Consider the following 18,540-nt stretch of genomic DNA (forward strand, 5'->3'; position numbering starts at 1 on the left):
TGAGGTTAGTAAATCTTTCAAAGATTGTACAAACAAGTCTCATCTCAGTCTTTGTCTCTCCTGGAAAGAACAACTAAAACAGATGGACAGCAGTGTAAGAGACTGAAAGGGGATTTAGAGGTTTAGATGAGGATGAAAAGACACAGTAAGAGCTGGACAGAAAGGTTGTAGTCGCTTACGTTGCTGTGTGCTTGGTTAGATGTTGGATGAATCTGTTAGATGAATGGCCAGAAATATCTGTAATACTGTTCAATAGCTTAAATTTGGAGTTGTTCAGAATGATGCGATAGAAGTAGGTTGCTAGAAGTAGCAGGGAAGCAAAGGTTGTAGGAATTGAAGAAGTCACAAAACCCTAGTAGTTAGCTATTGTTAAGGCGGGTGGAAGATTTGAGTAGAACCAATAGCATTTATTTCCGGTCATATCAGTCATCAAACATTTTTTGAGCATCTGTCATACACTACATGTACCGTACCAGTTATTGGGGAGAAAACAGGATACAGAACAGATCTGTCATGGAATGTCCATTCTGGAGCACAATATAAAATATCAGATAGCAAACACAACCTCCTTTCTCTGCAGCCCCTCTCAATTACGTCTGTGTTCAGTGAAGGAAACAAAACAGGGCTTTTGTCTAAAATTAGATATTGCATGGTGTATGTGGTTAGGTGGTCAAACTGTGTTGATATTTCCATTTATCTCATCGTCTTTAATTTTTTTAACATAGACTATGGATTATATTTTACCTTTTTTTCCTTCTCAGAACTTGTTGATTTTATCTTAACCTCTGCCATCATTGTACCCTGTTGGTGTAAAATTCATTGTCTTGGCTATTTCTCGGCAGCTAGAGACTAGGCGGATAGTTTGAGGTCTCCGGCTTCACTCTGACATTACTGGCTGCTCAGATGATTTCTTGAAGTGGTGGAGTTCTCCACACCCTCTTGATCCTGATCTGGCTCTTTTTTTTTTTTAATCTCTGTATCTTAGTTTTTTTTTTTTTTTTTTTAATTGTAAAATACACATTAAAAATATAACTGTTTTAAAGGTTCAGTTCAGTGGTATTAAGTACATTCACACTGTTGCACTACCATCCATCCCCAGAACTCTTCTTGCAAAACTGAACTCTGTACCTTATCAACCTTAAAAATAAAATACATAGTTAACAGCAAAATGATGTTATTCATGAATAGCAGAGAAATTGCAGTGCAGGACATGCAAACTATGGCAGACCATAGGCAAGTTCCCAAAATAAAGAAGAGGACCGTTCTTAACGAAAAGAGGGGAGTTGGGAAGGGGTGGTTTTTGAGCAAAGTCCATTGGAGGAAAGAGAGTTGAGGGTTATGGCTGCTTCTGATTAGGCTAGTTGTGGTAGTTTCTCATTGGCCATACTAAGCAAGGAGAAAATTTTTCCTTCCTCCAGCTGGGGTATGTAAAGTAAGCTTCCTTCCGGTTGGGAAATGCAAGGTATGTGATTCCCGCTAGAGTCTGCAAGGGACAGCAAACAGTAGTGCATGAGAGTTTCCCCTCTTCAGGGCTTCCAGACTATTTTAAGTCAGGTTTCTTGTTGAAATCTCATTTCACAACCTTTTAAAACAATTAACTCCCCAGTCTCCCTTCCCTCAGCTTATCTGTATATTTGAAATGTTCTTATTCAGCAGAAAAGTGGTTTTAATTTCATAAGCAATTTAGCCATTTCTTTTTTAACTGATGAGATCTCACTTGTGTTTGTGAAACTTAAAAAGGCACTAGGAGGCAAGTATTTGTTGATTTTGTGCTAACTAAGTGAATAAGAACATGGAATTGAAGTCAGTTTATCTGAGCTCAGTTACTAGTTCCCCCACTTACTGCCTGTGTGACATTGCAAGTTATTTAACATCTCTATGCCTCAGTTTCCCTGTCTAAAAAAAATGGAAATAATAATGCTACCTATTTTAGCATTGTTTTGAGGATTAAATAGTTAACACATGTCCCTTGAGAAACTTACAGTTAAATTATAGAGTAAGACATGTTGGAAAATTAACAAATACTACAGTGTTAGGGATACCAAACAGATGATAGAGAATAAATGTAGTAGAAGTGATAGGAAAGAGAGAACACTGAGATTCTGGTATCTAGGAAAGGGTTCACAGAGAGCAGTCAAGGAAACTACAGACTGCTAACCCCACATCTCTTTCAGCATCTGAAGTTACATTCTTTACCTTCTCATCTCATCAGTCTGTACTTCTCTTTCATCTAGATCAGACTTTTCTGCTCCTATCTAAATCCTGTGCCCCAGCTGGAGTCCTGACTGTCCTCTCCTTTTGCCTGCTCAAGGACATTACTCTAGCTCTCTCTCTCTCCCCTACATCACAGTTTCTTACTCTCTGATGGATCATGCTCATTAGTATATCAGCATGTTGTAATTGCTCCCACTAAAAACAGCAACAGATTTTTTAAGCTGCTTGACTCTTCTACTGTCAGTTACCACCCTACATATTCCCTTCTATAGGAAAACTTTCTAAAATTGTGAGAAAATTTAGCTCTCTAATTCTCCTCCCCACTTTGTCTCTTCAATCCGCTCCACTCAGGCTTTGCCCCTATGATTATGCTAAAACTGCTCTCATCAAGGTCCCTATGACTTCCAAATTGCTAAATCCAATGGTCAGTCCTTAGTCTTCATCTTATTGAACCTATCATCGACACTTAACAAAATCGATCCATTCTCCCTGATATACTTAACCAAACTCTAGAAGTCCAATGCGCTATCCATTGCGCTACGGAGCCACCTATAACCAAACTCGACACTCTTAAGTTTTCTTCCTCCCTTACCCGTTTGTCCTTTCCTATCTTTCTGGAACTGCAGGCCACTATTATCTAACTGCCTACTCAACATTTCCACTTACAGACTTACCAAACTTACACATGCAAAACCTAAAACTCCAGATCTTCTCCCTACTCTGCTGAAGTAACTTGTTCTAACCTATAGCTTTCCCTTTCACTGTTTGTGAAATACCATGATTCCAAAACTTTTTCACACTTCTCCAGTGGAATTATCAGCTGAGCTTGTTGTTCTGCCTTTAAAGATATGCTAACTGTGGGCAGCTTCTCACTCCCTGCACTCCTTGCACCCTGCACCACCATCTCTTGCCTAGATTTCTACAATGACTTCCTGAATGATCTCCCCATTTTTGGCTTTGCCCTACAATCTATCCTCAACTCAGCAGCCAGAGTAACCCTAGTAAATGTAAAGATATATCAGGATTTCTCAATCTTGGTACAATAAACAGTGTAAGCCAATAATTTTTTGTTATGGGGGGGTGGGGGGGGGGGGTTGTCCTCTGTGTTGTAGGGCATTTAGCGCCATCCCTGACCTCTACTCACTAAATAGTACCTCCAGTTCCAGGTGTGACAACCAAAGACTCCAAGCATGCTCAGTCGCTTCATTCACACTCAACTCTATGGACTGTAGCCCACCAGGCTCCTCTGTCCATGGGGATTCTCCAGGCGAGAATACTGGAGTGGGTTGCCATACCCTTTTCCAGGGGATCGTCCCAACTCAGGGATTGAACCTGCGTCTCTTATGTCTCCTGCGTTGGCAGGCAGCTTCTTTACCACTAGCACCACCTGGGAAGCCCTAAAAATGACTCCAGATACTGCCAAATGTCCTTTACAGCAAGGGTCACCAACCTCCAGGATCTAATGCCTGATGATCTGAGGTGGAGCTGATGTAATAATAATAGAAATAAAGTGCACAATAAATGTAATACGCTTGAATCATTCCAAACCCATCCTTACCCTAAGTCCATGGAAAAACTGTCTTCCGTAAAACCAGTCCTCCTAAAAGTTGGAGACTGTTGCTCTAGGGAGTAAAATCACCCCTCAATGAAAACTACTTGTTTCTGTGATGGTCCTCCACCTCACTGAGTACATATAGTCTTTAATAGCCTGTACAGTACAACTTGCCTGACATGGCCATCATCTCTACCATTTTGTATCTGTTGATCTTATCTGCTTCTGTCTTTTCTCCTCCTTTACGCTGATCCAGTCACACTGGCTTCCTCCTAACCAGTCCTACTTTAAAGGCTTTGTTCTGACTGTTCCCTCTTCCCAGAACAGTCTTTCAGATTTTTGCCTGGCTAATTCCTTCAATTCCTTCACATCTCTGCTCAAATTTCACTTTGCCAATAAGGCCTATCCTGATCGTTCTTTTCTATTATGACCGTCCCCCTTTTGCGGTACTTCTGATCCCCCTCACCTGGTGTGTGGTTTTTTCCCATCGTGTTCATTGCCGTGCAGCGTGCTAAATGACTAACTTGCTGTCATGTTCGTCTGCCCCTGTTAGTGTGTGTGCCCACACAAACATGTCACTGGTTTTTTCTCTCCTAACTTAGCACTATCTTCTTGTTCAAAAACAAATTTTGTTTTAATGAATGGAGGTGGTTAGTGCTAGCTTTGGAAGGATAGATGAGACTCTCATAGGTACAGACTGGGGGAAAGTAAAATGAAGAGAAGATGGCATAAGCCAAGGTACAAGATAAAGAAATATGCAGGTAAGTATGAAGATAGGTGTTTTAGTAAACCAGCCTGGCTGGAATGAAGGGTTCAGAGCTTGGTGTGGAAGAAAGATGACAGCTATAATGAGAGGTTGGAACCAGATGGAACGCTAGGTTGAAGAGTGTGTACCATGCAGTCCTGTCAGCAGTGGAGGTCATTTAAGATTTGTGAGTCAGACAGTTGATAAAGGTGAAAGTGGTATGTTAATGGCAGACATTGTGGTTTGGCTCACTCAGAATCCATTTCAGACTTCCTCTCAGGTCCCTTCCTATAGGTTAGAGGCTGAAAAATGGTAAACAGATTCCAGATTATCTTCAGCTAGGGTTCCAGATAGGACGTTGTTTCCACCAGTCATAGGCAGTTGTCCAGGCTTGAATCCAGAACTGGGTTAAATAGGGAGACATGGGATATGAGGTCTCCATTGTGCTGGAAACAAACGTTGTAGTCTTCACCGAGTGTATCAAGACAGTGACTCATTTGCTTTTCTGGTTCCGTGTTATCTCACAAGTCATCTCACACTTCATCAGGGAAAGTTTAATAACCTATTTAATAGCAACTATATTCTTCCTAAAGCAGTAATTAATTTGTAAGTTAGGCTTATCTGTATCCAAGTAACTGTGTTTTCTAATATCCTTACCAAGCACATTTGTTTATAAACAAAATTTGCTATTCGTTTAGGCGTAGTAAAACTTACTCTTCGATAGTAAAATGCGAAAATATTAGGATTTGCCTTTAAGTTACTACTTTACATTTTAATCATTTTCTGTTATTAGCTGTTTGTTATACTTCAGTAGTAATTATTTAAGTCTAAAAGATAAAGAACTCTTCTTGTAGAAGTATTTCTAATCTTGAGGTAAAATCTTGTATCTTTTTAGTCCTTCCTGTTTGTTCTTGTCCCAGTGAGGTTCAAAGGGAAATCTGTCATTTTAAAAAATATTTTCCCACAGTGTGACCCCTTTGTAGAAATGTGTAATTTCTAAGACTTAGAGCCACAGAGATTTTCCTTAACTGGGAGTGTTTTTGCCTCCCTTGACATGATCTTCAACTATTAAAATTGTTCTGGTCGTGGTCCTAAGAGTTTTATGTCTAAATTCAATATACAGTTGATCTGGGGAGTTTGGATCCAGTTTTTTTCCCCATTGCTGTTTCACAATTTCTGTTCTTTCCATATCTTATTTTTCCCCTACCTCACAAAAAGAAAGAAATTCCTGACCCTGTTATATTGAAACCAGAAGGTCCCTTGAGACATTTGGTCCCATTGCTACATTTTAACTGTATCACTAAATGCATGTCACACCTAAATACCAAATATCCTAACTCACTGTGTATATTATTATTTAGCCAATCTTGTCAGTGTTTTAAGGTTTATATTGCATTGTATAACAAAAACTACTTCATGTTGTTCGGTGCTAATTCATATGTATGTAATGTATTTAATAAAATCTTTTCATGTTGGTTCTGTAAAATTTGTTAATTAACTTCTGATCGATGTAATAATTTTTACTCTCACATATCTGGAAAAAACTGCTTACGTTCTATGGAAGAAACTTTTAATCTGTTGTTCATTTTATAGGTTATTGAAGACAATGGTGTTCGAAGAGTTGTTGTGGTTCCTCAGGCACCAGAGTTTCATCCTGGTGGTCACACAGTCATCCACCGCTCTCCACACCCTCCTCTACCTGGTTTCATTCCTGTCCCAACCATGATGCCCCCCCCACCACGCCACATGTACTCACCGGTTACTGGAGCCGGAGACATGGCAACGCAGTATATGGCACCGTATCAGTCTTCACAAGTATATGGAGATGTAGGTAAGACATCTAGAAAGCATTCTTGTTTTATGGAGTTGGCTGGTCTTTGCTTGGATGTAATAGGTGCTATTATCACATTATATAAAAGAAACCAAAAAATGGTAACTATCACAATAATTTTCTGTCACTCAAACACTGTGTTAAGGGAATTCTAGTCAGTACTCTGTAATGACCTATATGGGAAAAGAATCTAAAAAAGAGTGGATATATGTGTATGTGTAACCCATTCACTTTGTTATACAGCAGAAACTAACACAACATTGTAAATCAACTATGCTCCAGTAAAAATTAACTTTAAAAAACATGTTAAATGTGTCATCTTCATGCCCAGCCTTCAAAGCAGGTGAGTAAACAGAAAATCAGAAAGGGAAAGTAACTTACATCGTGCAGCAACATTCAGTGGGGACACACTCAAACAAGAGGTCTACTTGTCTGTCCTGCTGCTCTCTGAGGAAATTTTTTAGTTAGGGGTGATCATGCTGCTGTTTAATTTTTAAGCCTCTGATGCCACTAACTAACATTGCTAGGTTCTATAAGATACTGGGGGAAAAAAACGAAACAATCTCTGCCCTCAGGGAGTTAATAAATTGTTGGGAAGACTAGACAGCTACATATACACAAAATAATCATCTTACTCTTTCCTGTGGCTTTAAATACCATCCATAGACTGACAGTTTTTTTTTTTAATTTGTATCTTCAGTCAAAAACCTGTCCTCTGAGCCCCAGGTTTTTATTTCTGTCTGTGGTGTTTTTTTTGGACTGTGCTGCATTCCCAAGCCAGGGATTAAATCCAGGCCATGGAATTAAAAGCCTGGACTCTGGAATCCTAACCACTAGGCCACCAGGTTACTCCTCTAACTGCCTTCTTGATAACTCCACTGAAGTGTCTCATACATCTCAGTTATAGTATTTTTAAACATAGTTATGGAACTTGATTTTCTGTGTCATCTTCATCTCCATGAATGGTACCGCTGTCCACTCAGTTTGCACAGTTAAAAACCAGATGACCAAATTTGATTCCTCCTCTTTCAACCCCCACATCAGTTGATATCTTACTTTCAGAAGATTCCCAGATGTGACTGCTTTTCTCCACTGCTACTCAGACTTAGTCCCCCGTCACCTCTGGTCAGGACGCCTGGAGCAACAGCCTTCCCGTGGGTTTTCCGCTGTCATTCCTGCCCGCAACCATCCACACTCAGCCAGAGTAATCATTTTAAAATATAAATCAGACCATTCTTCTAGTTAATAGAGTTCAGTGACTTTCCACTACATTTAGAAAAAAATCCTAAACCCTTCCCCTTGACCAGAATTTCTCAACTTCAGCACTGTTTGAAGAAGGATGAGTCTTTACTGTGGAGGACAGAACTGGCTTTGTAGGATGTTTAGAAGGATCCCTGCCCTCTACCCACTAGATGCCAATAGCACACAACTCCACCCTCACCCTCCTCCAACTCAGCTGTGACAACTAGAAGTATCTCCAGACACTGCCAGATGACTCCTGGGGGCCACATTTGGGCCTGGTTGCCAACCACTGCCTTGGACAAGATCCTGTTCTGTGGCCTCAGTCTGCCTTGTCTTACTTGTTCCCATGCACACACCCCACCTTCGGTTTTTCAGAACCAAGCTCTTTCTTGCCTCAGTGCCTGTACACATGGTGGTCTCTCTCCCAGAAGTGCTCTTCCCCCCTTTACATGCAGGCTGCTGCTGCTTTGGGTTTTTTTGTTTTTTGTTTTTTTTTTGCTTTAGATGTTAGCTTTCAGAGATCTTCCCATAACCTTTCCTTGTCAATCTCTAAAACCTGTTTCTTTCACAGAACTGAACACAACTTGATTATTTTTGTTTATTTAGAAGTCTTTTTCCCTTATGTAACTGTAAACCCCTGAAGAACTATATCTGTTTTTTTCATCACTGTTTTCCTTGCACTTAATCAGTACTTGTTCATTCAAGCTTAGTAAATTTGTAGAAGAAATAACTCTAAATACAAATTTTAAATTATGCAACACACCCTGTAAGTAGTAGATATATTACATATTATGTCATATATTACTTTTTTTTCAAACTTATTTCTATTGCCCAAGTAATGCGTATTAATTCTGTAGATCTGAGTGTGGTTTGAGTGTGGTTTGTTTTTCTGCATTTCTAACAAATTCCCAGATAAGTCTCGTGCGGTAGCCCAGTAAACATACTTCTGATAGCATGAGTTTATACTACAAATCAGTCTCTTTAAATTTTTTTACTCCTAATTATTGACCTAGTTTTTTTTAATGTGAGAAAATTAAAAGAAAAATCTTAGCCATTACAGTATACTACTATTTTACATTGTTAAAAGCCACTGTTAGTCAGAGGAGATGTTTGAAGTTGAAAGAGATGCTAAAATTAATGTAGAATAAAAGAACTCTACACAGCTCAGTTCAGGTCTTATTCCGCTCCTGTGACAGTCATAGCTTAGGACCAAGCTGTTTCTATGGAGATTAATACTTGAGAAAAGAAGAAGAAAATAAATATCTGTAAGATTATAATTCTAATCAAGTCATAAAGCTTGGTTCTCTTCAGTTAGTGGAGACACAGAAATAGCTTTGTGTTGTGCAAGATTTTTCTTTGAAGTATTTTATAAGTTTTATATAATGACAGATTTATTTCCTACTCTTTTCCCCTGCCATAAATGTGTTTGGAGAAAGCAACCTTTTCTAAATGATTTTTACTTTATTTCTTCTTAGATGCTCACTCTTCACATGGAAGGTCCAACTTTAGAGATGAAAGATCTAGTAAAACATACGAACGTTTGCAGAAAAAATTAAAGGATCGCCAAGGAACACAGAAAGATAAGATGAGCAGTCCACCATCATCACCCCAGAAATGCCCTTCTCCTATAAGTGAACATAATGGGCTTACAAAAGGGCAGAATGCTAGTGGTACGAACACAGGATCAGTGAAGAACAAGTCAGGAAAGGGGAAAGGGGGTGCACAAGTTGATACAGAAATAGAAGGTAACTATTTATATGTTCTAATTGTCTTTTTATCATCATTTAACCTACTAAAAGTATATAGTCTGACCTTTCAGTCATTCATCATGCTTCACATAAACTGTAGGTTAATAGCATAACACGGTCTAAATGTGAGGGGTAAGTTTTAGAACCTGAATTGTTACTAGGGTATTTCTTTTTACATTTTGGGAAAGCTCAATTAACACTTACACCTATATCATAAATTTTACTAACCACGGGAAATTTCTGTTTGATAGGAAAACTCAGAGTTCATCCAGATTCCTTCTTTCTGAACCTAAATAAGGCTAAACTGGTTTTTAATCAAAACTCTTACTCTTCTCAGCTTCTTATACAACTCCCTGATAGCAACTAGTTATGTAGTTCACCAATCCATTTATGTACTCTGTAAATGTTATAGTTAGGATAGAGTCTTGTCCATTTCTTTGTTCAAAAGTTCTTTTCTGTTTCCCTTAGATCCTTCCTCTAACCTGTGACTTCCACTATACGGACTCTGAGCACTACTTCTTTTCTTTAAAATTTCTATTTCCCATCAATTTAGTGCTTTCACAGCCTCTTGGCTTGTAATATAAACATTTATTAAAATGTTCTCCCATATTTTTGAGACCTTCTGATCATTCTTTTCAGCACTGATGTTTCAGAGGAGTTAAGCTAAAGTTTCAGATACTTCAATGGTGGTTTTAAGTTATGGTCAAGTCAATTATATTCCTATTTGGGAACCACAATTAAGGCATATATGAAACAAGTGCTTAGTTAACTTGTCATTAAGAGGTATGAGATTGGCAAATAAGGACTTTTAAGAGAGAGTACTTTATTTTTTTAAAGGGATTATATATAGTAGTACTATAAGTAGTTATTATGGTTAAAAGGGAAATAGAAACTGAGGCAGAACAACTCTATAAAAAGCCACAAACTGCTGAATATGAACTAAAGGAGTAAAAACTAGAAAATAAAATTCTCAAATACCAACCTCTTGTTACATGTTTTAGAAGACATATTGTGAAGGGAGCAGAATGATTGCATTTAAGTTTTTTTTTTTATTATTCCAAAATTTTTTTTTTTTTTTTTTTTTAAGAAAAAGATGAAGAAACTAAAGCTTTTGAAGCACTTCTTTCCAACATTGTCAAACCAGTGGTAAGTATCACATGTATTTTCTTGACATTTACATTTAGTATATTCACAAAGGATTTTGGTAGGTTCAGGGCTTACTTAAAATTTAACTATATGTCAGGAATGTGAGATCAGTAATAATAGATCAATACAGATCTGACATAAGGAGAGCGAAGCTGTTAATCAGTGTGGCAGAATACTCAACCAGCAGTTCATTTTTTAAACAAGGTTTTAGTACATGCTCAATGACATTCAAAATCACTGGACCAGGCAAAGATCTAATGAAGAGTGTAGGTACAACTGATTATCATTTTTTTAAAAAATTGTTATTTCCATATAAAATACATCCAATTAACTCCAGTTGCAAAAAGAGTTAAAATCAAACCATAGAGGAAAGTTAATAGTCCCCAATACTATTTGTGTGCAGATGTAATAGAAAAAGTCAGAAAAATGTATGACAGCAAAACTGGCTACATAAAATTTTCTGTGTATTTTGCATGCATGCATGCTAAGTTGCTTCAGTCGTGTACAACTCTGCAACCCTATGGCTATAGCCTACCAGGCTTCTCTGTCCATGGGATTCTCCAGGCAAGAATACTGGAGTGGGTTGCCATGCCCTCCTCCAGGGGATCGTCCTGGCCCAGGGGTCGAACCTGCATCCCTGCATTGGCAGGCGGGTTCTTTATCACTAGCGCCATCTGGAAAGCTTCTGTGTGTTTTAAAATAGCCTAAATAAAGGCTATCATTCTGATAGGAAAAATATTTCCATCAGATAAAAGATTAATATTAAGTAAAATGCTCATACAAACTAAATTTTTAGACCCATTAAGACCCCAAAGTGTTCTTCACTAGTAATTAAAAGAAATATAATAACTTTTCTCAAATGATGAGGTCTTATTTTTCAGTAAAAAACTTACACAAATGAAAAGAAGAGAAAGTTATGCTCTGTACAGAGTGTTTAATTATGAAGGTAGTTAGATACATTTTTGTTTTTTAAATACGATTCAATTATATTTCTTTGGACAGTCCCAGTCTTTTGCTAATTTTTCTTTTAAGGTTTTGATCTTTTTCTTATTGTTAGACACTTTCTAAAGTGAGGAAATGAATCCTTTCAAGTATGTTACAAGTGATTTTTTTCTGCCATTCTTTCAACTGTATATGATGTTTACAGTAATCGTTTTAAACAGCCAAAAAAATGGTCTTTGAACTTTGTTGAACCCATCTACCCTTTCATGGCAGATTGTATCTCATTTACAAATGGGCAGGTTTCTATTGGTGAGTCATTTTATGTAAGTAACTACAGATAAATTTTATTTAATCTTGAAACCCTATTAGATTTTGTGCTGTTTGTTGTGCACATTACAGTTGTTTCAGAGAGCTTTTAAATGTTATGTTTTTGCAGGCCTCAGACATCCAGGCAAGGACAGTGGTTCTTACCTGGTCACCACCTTCCAGCCTCATAAATGGTGAAACAGATGAGACCACTGTACCAGAGCTCTTTGGTTATGAAATTCTGGTCTCAAGCACTGGAAAAGATGGGAAATACAAAAGTGTTTTTGCGTAGGTATTTGTTTTGTTTTACTCCTTCCTGTTATATAAGTTAATGGTTTATCACAAAGAGCTTAATACTAATTCTGTGCTGTTTTCCCTCTTCATGCTTTTGTTTTGAATCTATAAGTTGACCGGTGATTCTCATTTCAATGTAAATAGTCCACATGCCAGCTGGTTCACATTTCTGTCTCCAACTCCCTTGGAATAATTCACTTTCATTGGCCACATTCAGCTTTTTTATTTTTCAATAGGCTCCCTAATAGATATTTCACTATCCACATATTCCTGAGACATAAATATAAATTGTAGTATGTAGAAGCCAGGACCAGAAATGGAGAACTCTTACATTGTGAACTCATGCAGTGTTGCTCCTCTAGGGAGTTGGATTTCATTCCTACATATACAACCTCATGTCCTATTGTGAAATGAATTTAGTATCCTTGTTCCTCATTTGTGTGTTGAAAATGCCATAGTTCTCTTTCCTTGGTTCAAAAGTGTATTATACTCCAACAAACCTTAGAAACTCTCAGTGGCTAAAATTGTGACTTTTTGATTGACAGCTGTAAAATAAATTATTTTTCTGTTCTTGTTCATATAGAAATTGTTTATTCTGGTGAAAAAGAGTAAAATTGATAACTTGTATAACTTCACCAGGAAGATTGTAAAGGAGGACGTGGTTAGCCATTTGAATGATCGTTACTAACAAAACACTGGATAAATCAAACTTCTTGGTGTATTTAAAAAAAAAAGCTAGTATGGGGAAGAAAGGAAAGTGAAACTGCTTCAGTGACTGCCATCTAGTAACAAGGTCTCCTCCTCTTTGTTGAGACTCCCTTGTGTGTATTTTGTTTCATTTTCTTAAAAGAGCAAACGTACCTATGGGCTAAATAAAGGACCATCAACATAAAGGTTTCTTTTTTGTGTTAATGGCTGTTCTAGTTTGATATGACTGCTTCCTAAGGGAAAGAATTTATCTCCATTTGCAGCCTGACCAGAGAACACAAGAGGGACATTAGTCAACCTCAGTCATCTCGTTATCCTGCACCAATTAAAGTCTCTTTCTGAGGCTGCTACTACAACTGCCCCGATTCAGTAAGGTGTCCTTCCATCAGTGAGACATGTTTCCTTTTTCATACTGTTCACTGGCTTTGATTTGAGAAACAGGATACCTGGAAGGAAAGTGGGAGGGGGTCGGGAGGAAGAAGTCCATTAAGTGGAGAGGAGCGAAACTTGACTGAAGGAAATGAAACAGAGCACAGTGATTTAAAAGAAAAGGAAGAGAAAACAGGCTAACTTGTTGGCTACATGCCCAAATAATAGTTGTAGCAGATAATTAGGAAAATATGTGCTATTATATTTGAAAATGTAATAATGGCTATGAAAAATGCTTTACCTTAAATTGTGACTCACTTTTTAGAAACCTACTCATTAAATTCTAACATTTTAAATAAAGTTCCACCTTATATTTTAAATAAAATCCAATAGTGGCAGACTCCTTGTAAAAATTGATAGTTTTGACTTCAGTTTTGATTTCATGTGTTACTTAGTATTTTAACTATATGCCAGTAATTGAAAATGGTTCTATTTCTTCAGTTAAGCTGAATAGCTATCCTAACTACACACACACACATACACACACAAAGTCTTGCTTATACAGTCCATTTACTTAGCACACTTTTTTGTTTTCAAGTGTTATGCAGGTACATACCTAAGTGTGGCATATAACCTAAATACGCAAATTGCTTATTGATACAGTCTGAATGTGGTTACAGTTGGGAACCACGAAGTAAGAAGCAAGTATAATTTCAAGTAAGAAAGTAAAAAGCAGTATAATTTCATAAAATTCCACAAACTGTAGTATACATAACACATTCTCTAAAAATGCTATATTTATCAAATAATGATATGTTACTTTTTTCCCCCCAGAGGAGAAGAAACCAGTGTCACTTTAAATGATCTCAAACCAGCTACAGATTACCATGCAAAGTAAGGAATTCCTATATGCTACTTTTATGTGATGTATTGTAGCATAGGGTTTGTTTTTAATGATTTCCTTAAAAGTCTAGACTATAATTTCAATATTAATTTTGGATTAAAAACATGGAGTTTGTGGATTTTGATTTTTATTTTGCTATAATTATCAACACATTCCCCCAAAAAACATTTATCTCAAATGTTATATTGAAGGGTAAATGGCCTGGTTTGTACGACTTAGGGATTAGAATGAATATATATCACCGACTCAATGGACATGAGTTTGAGTAAACTCAGGGAGTTGGTGATGGACAGGGAGGCCTGGCATGCTGCAGTCCATGGTGTCACAAAGAGTCGGACACGACTGAGCAACTGAACTGAACTGACAGATAATATGTATACTATATCTGTAATACCTGATTTAGCACTGGAAGACTGTGCCAGCTTTTGAAATTTTTACAAAGCAAAATCATAAATAATAATTTCCACTTATGTATATTTATTCCATCCTATTTTGTAAGAGTTTGGAATATTAAAACTCCTAGAATTTGGTAACATTTAATTGGGATAGCTTAGATACTACTGTTTTACTCTGCACAGTTCTTCTATTATGATTTCACAAAATTATTTTTTAGACTATAGGGCCTCCCCAGCTGGGACTCGTATAACAGTTTATTCAGTCACCTATTTTTAAAAAGAACACTTGTACTTGAGATTATCCTATTAAACTGTCTTCAATTATACTCCCTGTGGAGGAACCCTAAGTATTATCCAACCTAATATTTTTCAAACTGTGGATTGTAACCACTGTTGAATCATGAAATTAATTTTGTGGGTTATAGTCAGAATTGTTTTAATATAATCAAATGGAGTAGAAAATATCAGTATATTACCCAATTAAGGATATTGTTTCAGAATACTACTTTTGTTGTGTATGTGTGTGTATGATGTATATGTGTGCGTATGTATAAATACATATTGCAGAGACAGTCATAGTTTAAAATGTATTTCTTTGAGCAGTTAGAAAAAATATGAAAGCCACTTGTTTATTCTATTTTTCTTTTTTTTTTAAAGGTTACCCTTTATTTCTGATATGCGTATTTCTCGATAGAACATTTAGAGGGCACTTTACTGACTTGCACATACTTAAAGGTGATGTTATAGAATGGTAGGATACAGTGATTCTGCAGGATAAAACCACAGTTTATTTTATCACCACAGAGTCCAGGCAGAATACAATTCTATAAAGGGAACTCCTTCCGTAGCTGAAACCTTTACCACCTTGAGCTGTGAACCTGACATACCTAATCCACCAAGGATAGCCAACCGGACCAAAAATTCACTTACTTTGCAGTGGAAGGTAAGACTAGAGTGTTTCCAACTGGACATTTGTTTCCCTTTTTTTTTTCCCTTTACTATTAAACTTCATTTGTTTTCGGAGACAAAAGGAGGTTTAAGCTAACTTGCTCTTGCTCTTCACATATATTAAATAGGCATTTGTTCCTTATATCCTAAAATAACACTCTTATCAGTTTTTCTTATATAACACAAATATAAACGTAACATAAATGTAACAGAAACATTGTTATAAATTATATATATGTTATATGTAACATATATATAACAGAAACATAAAATATGTTTTTATGACATATTTTTATGAAAAATAAATATTTATGACACATTTTTATGACAGAAACATAAAATATATGTTATATATAACATGTATAACAGAAACATAAAAATAAACAGAAACATAAAAATATAACATTTACGTAACATAAATATAACAGAAAAGATTGGCTTATAATTAGCAGTCCTTATACTGAATGTGTGATGACACTGCAATGTGTGTTTCTCAAACTAACTGCTTTCTATATTTTGTAATAACGCCTTTGTATCCTGAATTTTATCCTAAAATGAGATTCATAATAACTTAACCCAAATATTAATATGATGCCATAAAGGAGGAATAAAATTATTTCTAATGGAATGCATGCTGTGTCATTTCAGTCATGTCTGACTCTTTGCAACCCCATGAACTGTCTATGGGATTCTCCAGGCAAGAATACTGGAGTGAGTGGTTTGCCATGCCCTCCTCCAGGGGATCTAACCAACCCAGGGATCAAACCCACATTTCTTACATTTCCTGCATCAACAGGCAGTTTCTTTATATTTTTTTTAGTGTATAAATATTTGGACCCAATATTACACAAGAAGATGTAATAAAGTGGATAGACACTAGATAGAATTGGATCCTAGATACAACAGGCATTGTTGTCATTGGTGACATGATTTTCTGAAATCCTAACATAGGTCTTGGTAAATTTCTGAATAAAATTAAGTACCGCTGCTGCTGCTAAGTCGCTTCAGTCGTGTCCGACTCTGTGCGCTCCCCCGTCCCTGGGATTCTCCAGGCAAGAACACTGGAGTGGGTTGCCATTTCCTTCTCCAATGCATGAAAGGGAAAAGTGAAAGTGAAGTCGCTCAGTCATACCCGACTCCTAGCGACCCCATGGACTGCAGCCTACCAGGCCCCTCCATCCATGGGATTTTCCAGGCAAGAGTCCTGGAGTGGGTTGCCATTGCCTTCTCCGAAAATTAAGTACAGTCTTTCCCAGATTGCATAGTAGTTGCATTTAAGGGAATACACTGTTAAAATTATACCACTGATACCTTGGAAAATGGAATCAAGTTCTAGGCTATAATAATTGTAAACAGGTATTCATCTATATGGGTATCCAGGAATACATTCAAAAGTCCTGGAGGAAGAAACCAACACAATATTGTAAACCAATTATCCTCCAATTAAAAATAAATAAAATTTAAAGGAATTACCAAAAAGAGGATGGAAAAAGAAATAGAAAAAACTTAAATTATCATAGGCTCTCAAAAAAAAATGTCCTGGAAAAAAAAATAAAATTTTTCATTGTTCTGAAAGGTGAACTTCTTTAGTTCTAGAGTGACCAAATCCTGGGAGAAAGACTAGAACTGAAATTTTCACCATTGAAAATGTAACAGATTGATGAATTAACAGTCTTAGGCAATCAACACATGGAGCCCAGAAGTGGAGATCCAGATAGTATGCACCCTTGAAGTTCCTCTTGCTCTTTTACTTTTTAGTGTATTACATGGTATCACTTGCAGATTGTATTGATAAGTTGAGTTTTAATGAAAATGACAGGATCTGTCCCAGAAGCTTAAAGATGATAAAAAACCTTCTGATAAAAGATAGTTCTTGATAAAAGAGATTGTTCAGAGTTGAGAGAAATCTGAGTAGCCTCCTGCTTTGCTTTCTTTTCTGGCAGTTAAAAGGATTATAGGATGTACATCTATATCTGTATTCTCTGTGCAGATTTTTCAGGGCTAAATCCCAGAGAACATCTATAGCACAATAGATGCCTTAGATTAGATCATCACCAATACCTTTTATAAACGTACTAACTTGTACTCATTTGGGGTTTTTTTGTTGTTTGTTTTAGGCACCTAGTGACAATGGCTCTAAAATCCAAAGTTTTATTTTAGAATGGGATGAGGTAAGTATATTTGAACTTTTAAAATTAGCCTAAAATGTATGTATACCTTCAGGCAGAAATACCTTTCTGTTTAATAATTTTTTCCTCATTTCATGTGGTGCTTGAGTCAGTTGATGGTGTTCTTAGAAAATGTTACTGACCAGACCTCCTGTTGTTTTAGTTTTTTCCAACTAAACCAACCGCAAAGCAATCACTTGGTTAATTAACTTGATGGAATATTTTCTTTCACATCAGCCTTAAAGGCAAGCATGTTTGTTTACTGTCACTGCTTTAACAAATTACCACAAACTGGGTGCCTCAGAACAACACTTTTATTCTTATAATTCTGGAAATCAGAAATCCAAACTGGCTTTCACTGGGCCAGAATCAGGGTGGCACCTGAGCCCTGCTTACTCCAGGGACTCTAGAGGAGAACCCATTGCCTTGCCTTTTCCAGCTCCTGGAGGCGTCCTCATTACTTGGTTCATGGCCACATCAGATTGCCTTTTCTCCCCCTACTGCCCTTATCACATGACCATCTTCTGGTCCTTCTCTGCCTTCCTCTAGAAAAGATACTTGTAATTCCATTGAGGATGCACCCAGATGACCCAGCATAATCTCTCCAGTCTCAGGAGCCTGACCTTCACCACATTTATACATCCTCTGCTGCCATCTGAGGTCATATTCATGGGTCCCAGGGGTCAGGATCTGGGTATCTTTGGGGGCCTACCACAGCAAGCATCCTGGGCTTTGCTATTTAGTACTTTGTTTTACTGTCATTTGTCATGCTCTCTTTTGCCCTGCTGCTTCACTGCAGCAAAGAGGAGGGGCCAGAGGGAGTAGAAGAAATTCCAGCCATATATTAAAACAGTAATGAGGCGCAACCCAAGGAAGTTTTATTCCAGAAGTTCTAAGTGAATACAGAATTAGGCAATCTATTGCAGTATCAGAGTACTTGATAAGAAAAACCATATCATCTTGATAAATTATGACAAGTATTTGATAAAATTTATTACCAGTTTCATTTAAAACTCAAATTAGGAATA

General features: G+C 37.0%; 1 protein-coding gene across 8 annotated transcripts in view; it reads left to right on the plus strand.

Moving 5' to 3' along the window:
* FNDC3A (fibronectin type III domain containing 3A) overlaps positions 1–18,540 on the plus strand; it is a 112,906-nt gene that overhangs the window by 70,780 nt on the left and 23,586 nt on the right. For all 8 annotated transcript variants that reach the window (XM_019971291.2, XM_070800093.1, XM_070800096.1 and 5 more), the window contains 7 exons: positions 6,105–6,342; positions 9,060–9,329; positions 10,420–10,478; positions 11,857–12,014; positions 13,932–13,991; positions 15,201–15,339; positions 17,462–17,515. In XM_019971291.2, coding sequence (XP_019826850.2) covers positions 6,105–6,342; positions 9,060–9,329; positions 10,420–10,478; positions 11,857–12,014; positions 13,932–13,991; positions 15,201–15,339; positions 17,462–17,515 — 978 coding nt within the window. The remainder of the gene's footprint in view (positions 1–6,104; positions 6,343–9,059; positions 9,330–10,419; positions 10,479–11,856; positions 12,015–13,931; positions 13,992–15,200; positions 15,340–17,461; positions 17,516–18,540) is intronic.

This window comes from Bos indicus, chromosome 12 (assembly GCF_029378745.1).
Source record: "Bos indicus isolate NIAB-ARS_2022 breed Sahiwal x Tharparkar chromosome 12, NIAB-ARS_B.indTharparkar_mat_pri_1.0, whole genome shotgun sequence".
Classification (NCBI taxonomy): Eukaryota; Metazoa; Chordata; class Mammalia; order Artiodactyla; family Bovidae; genus Bos; species Bos indicus.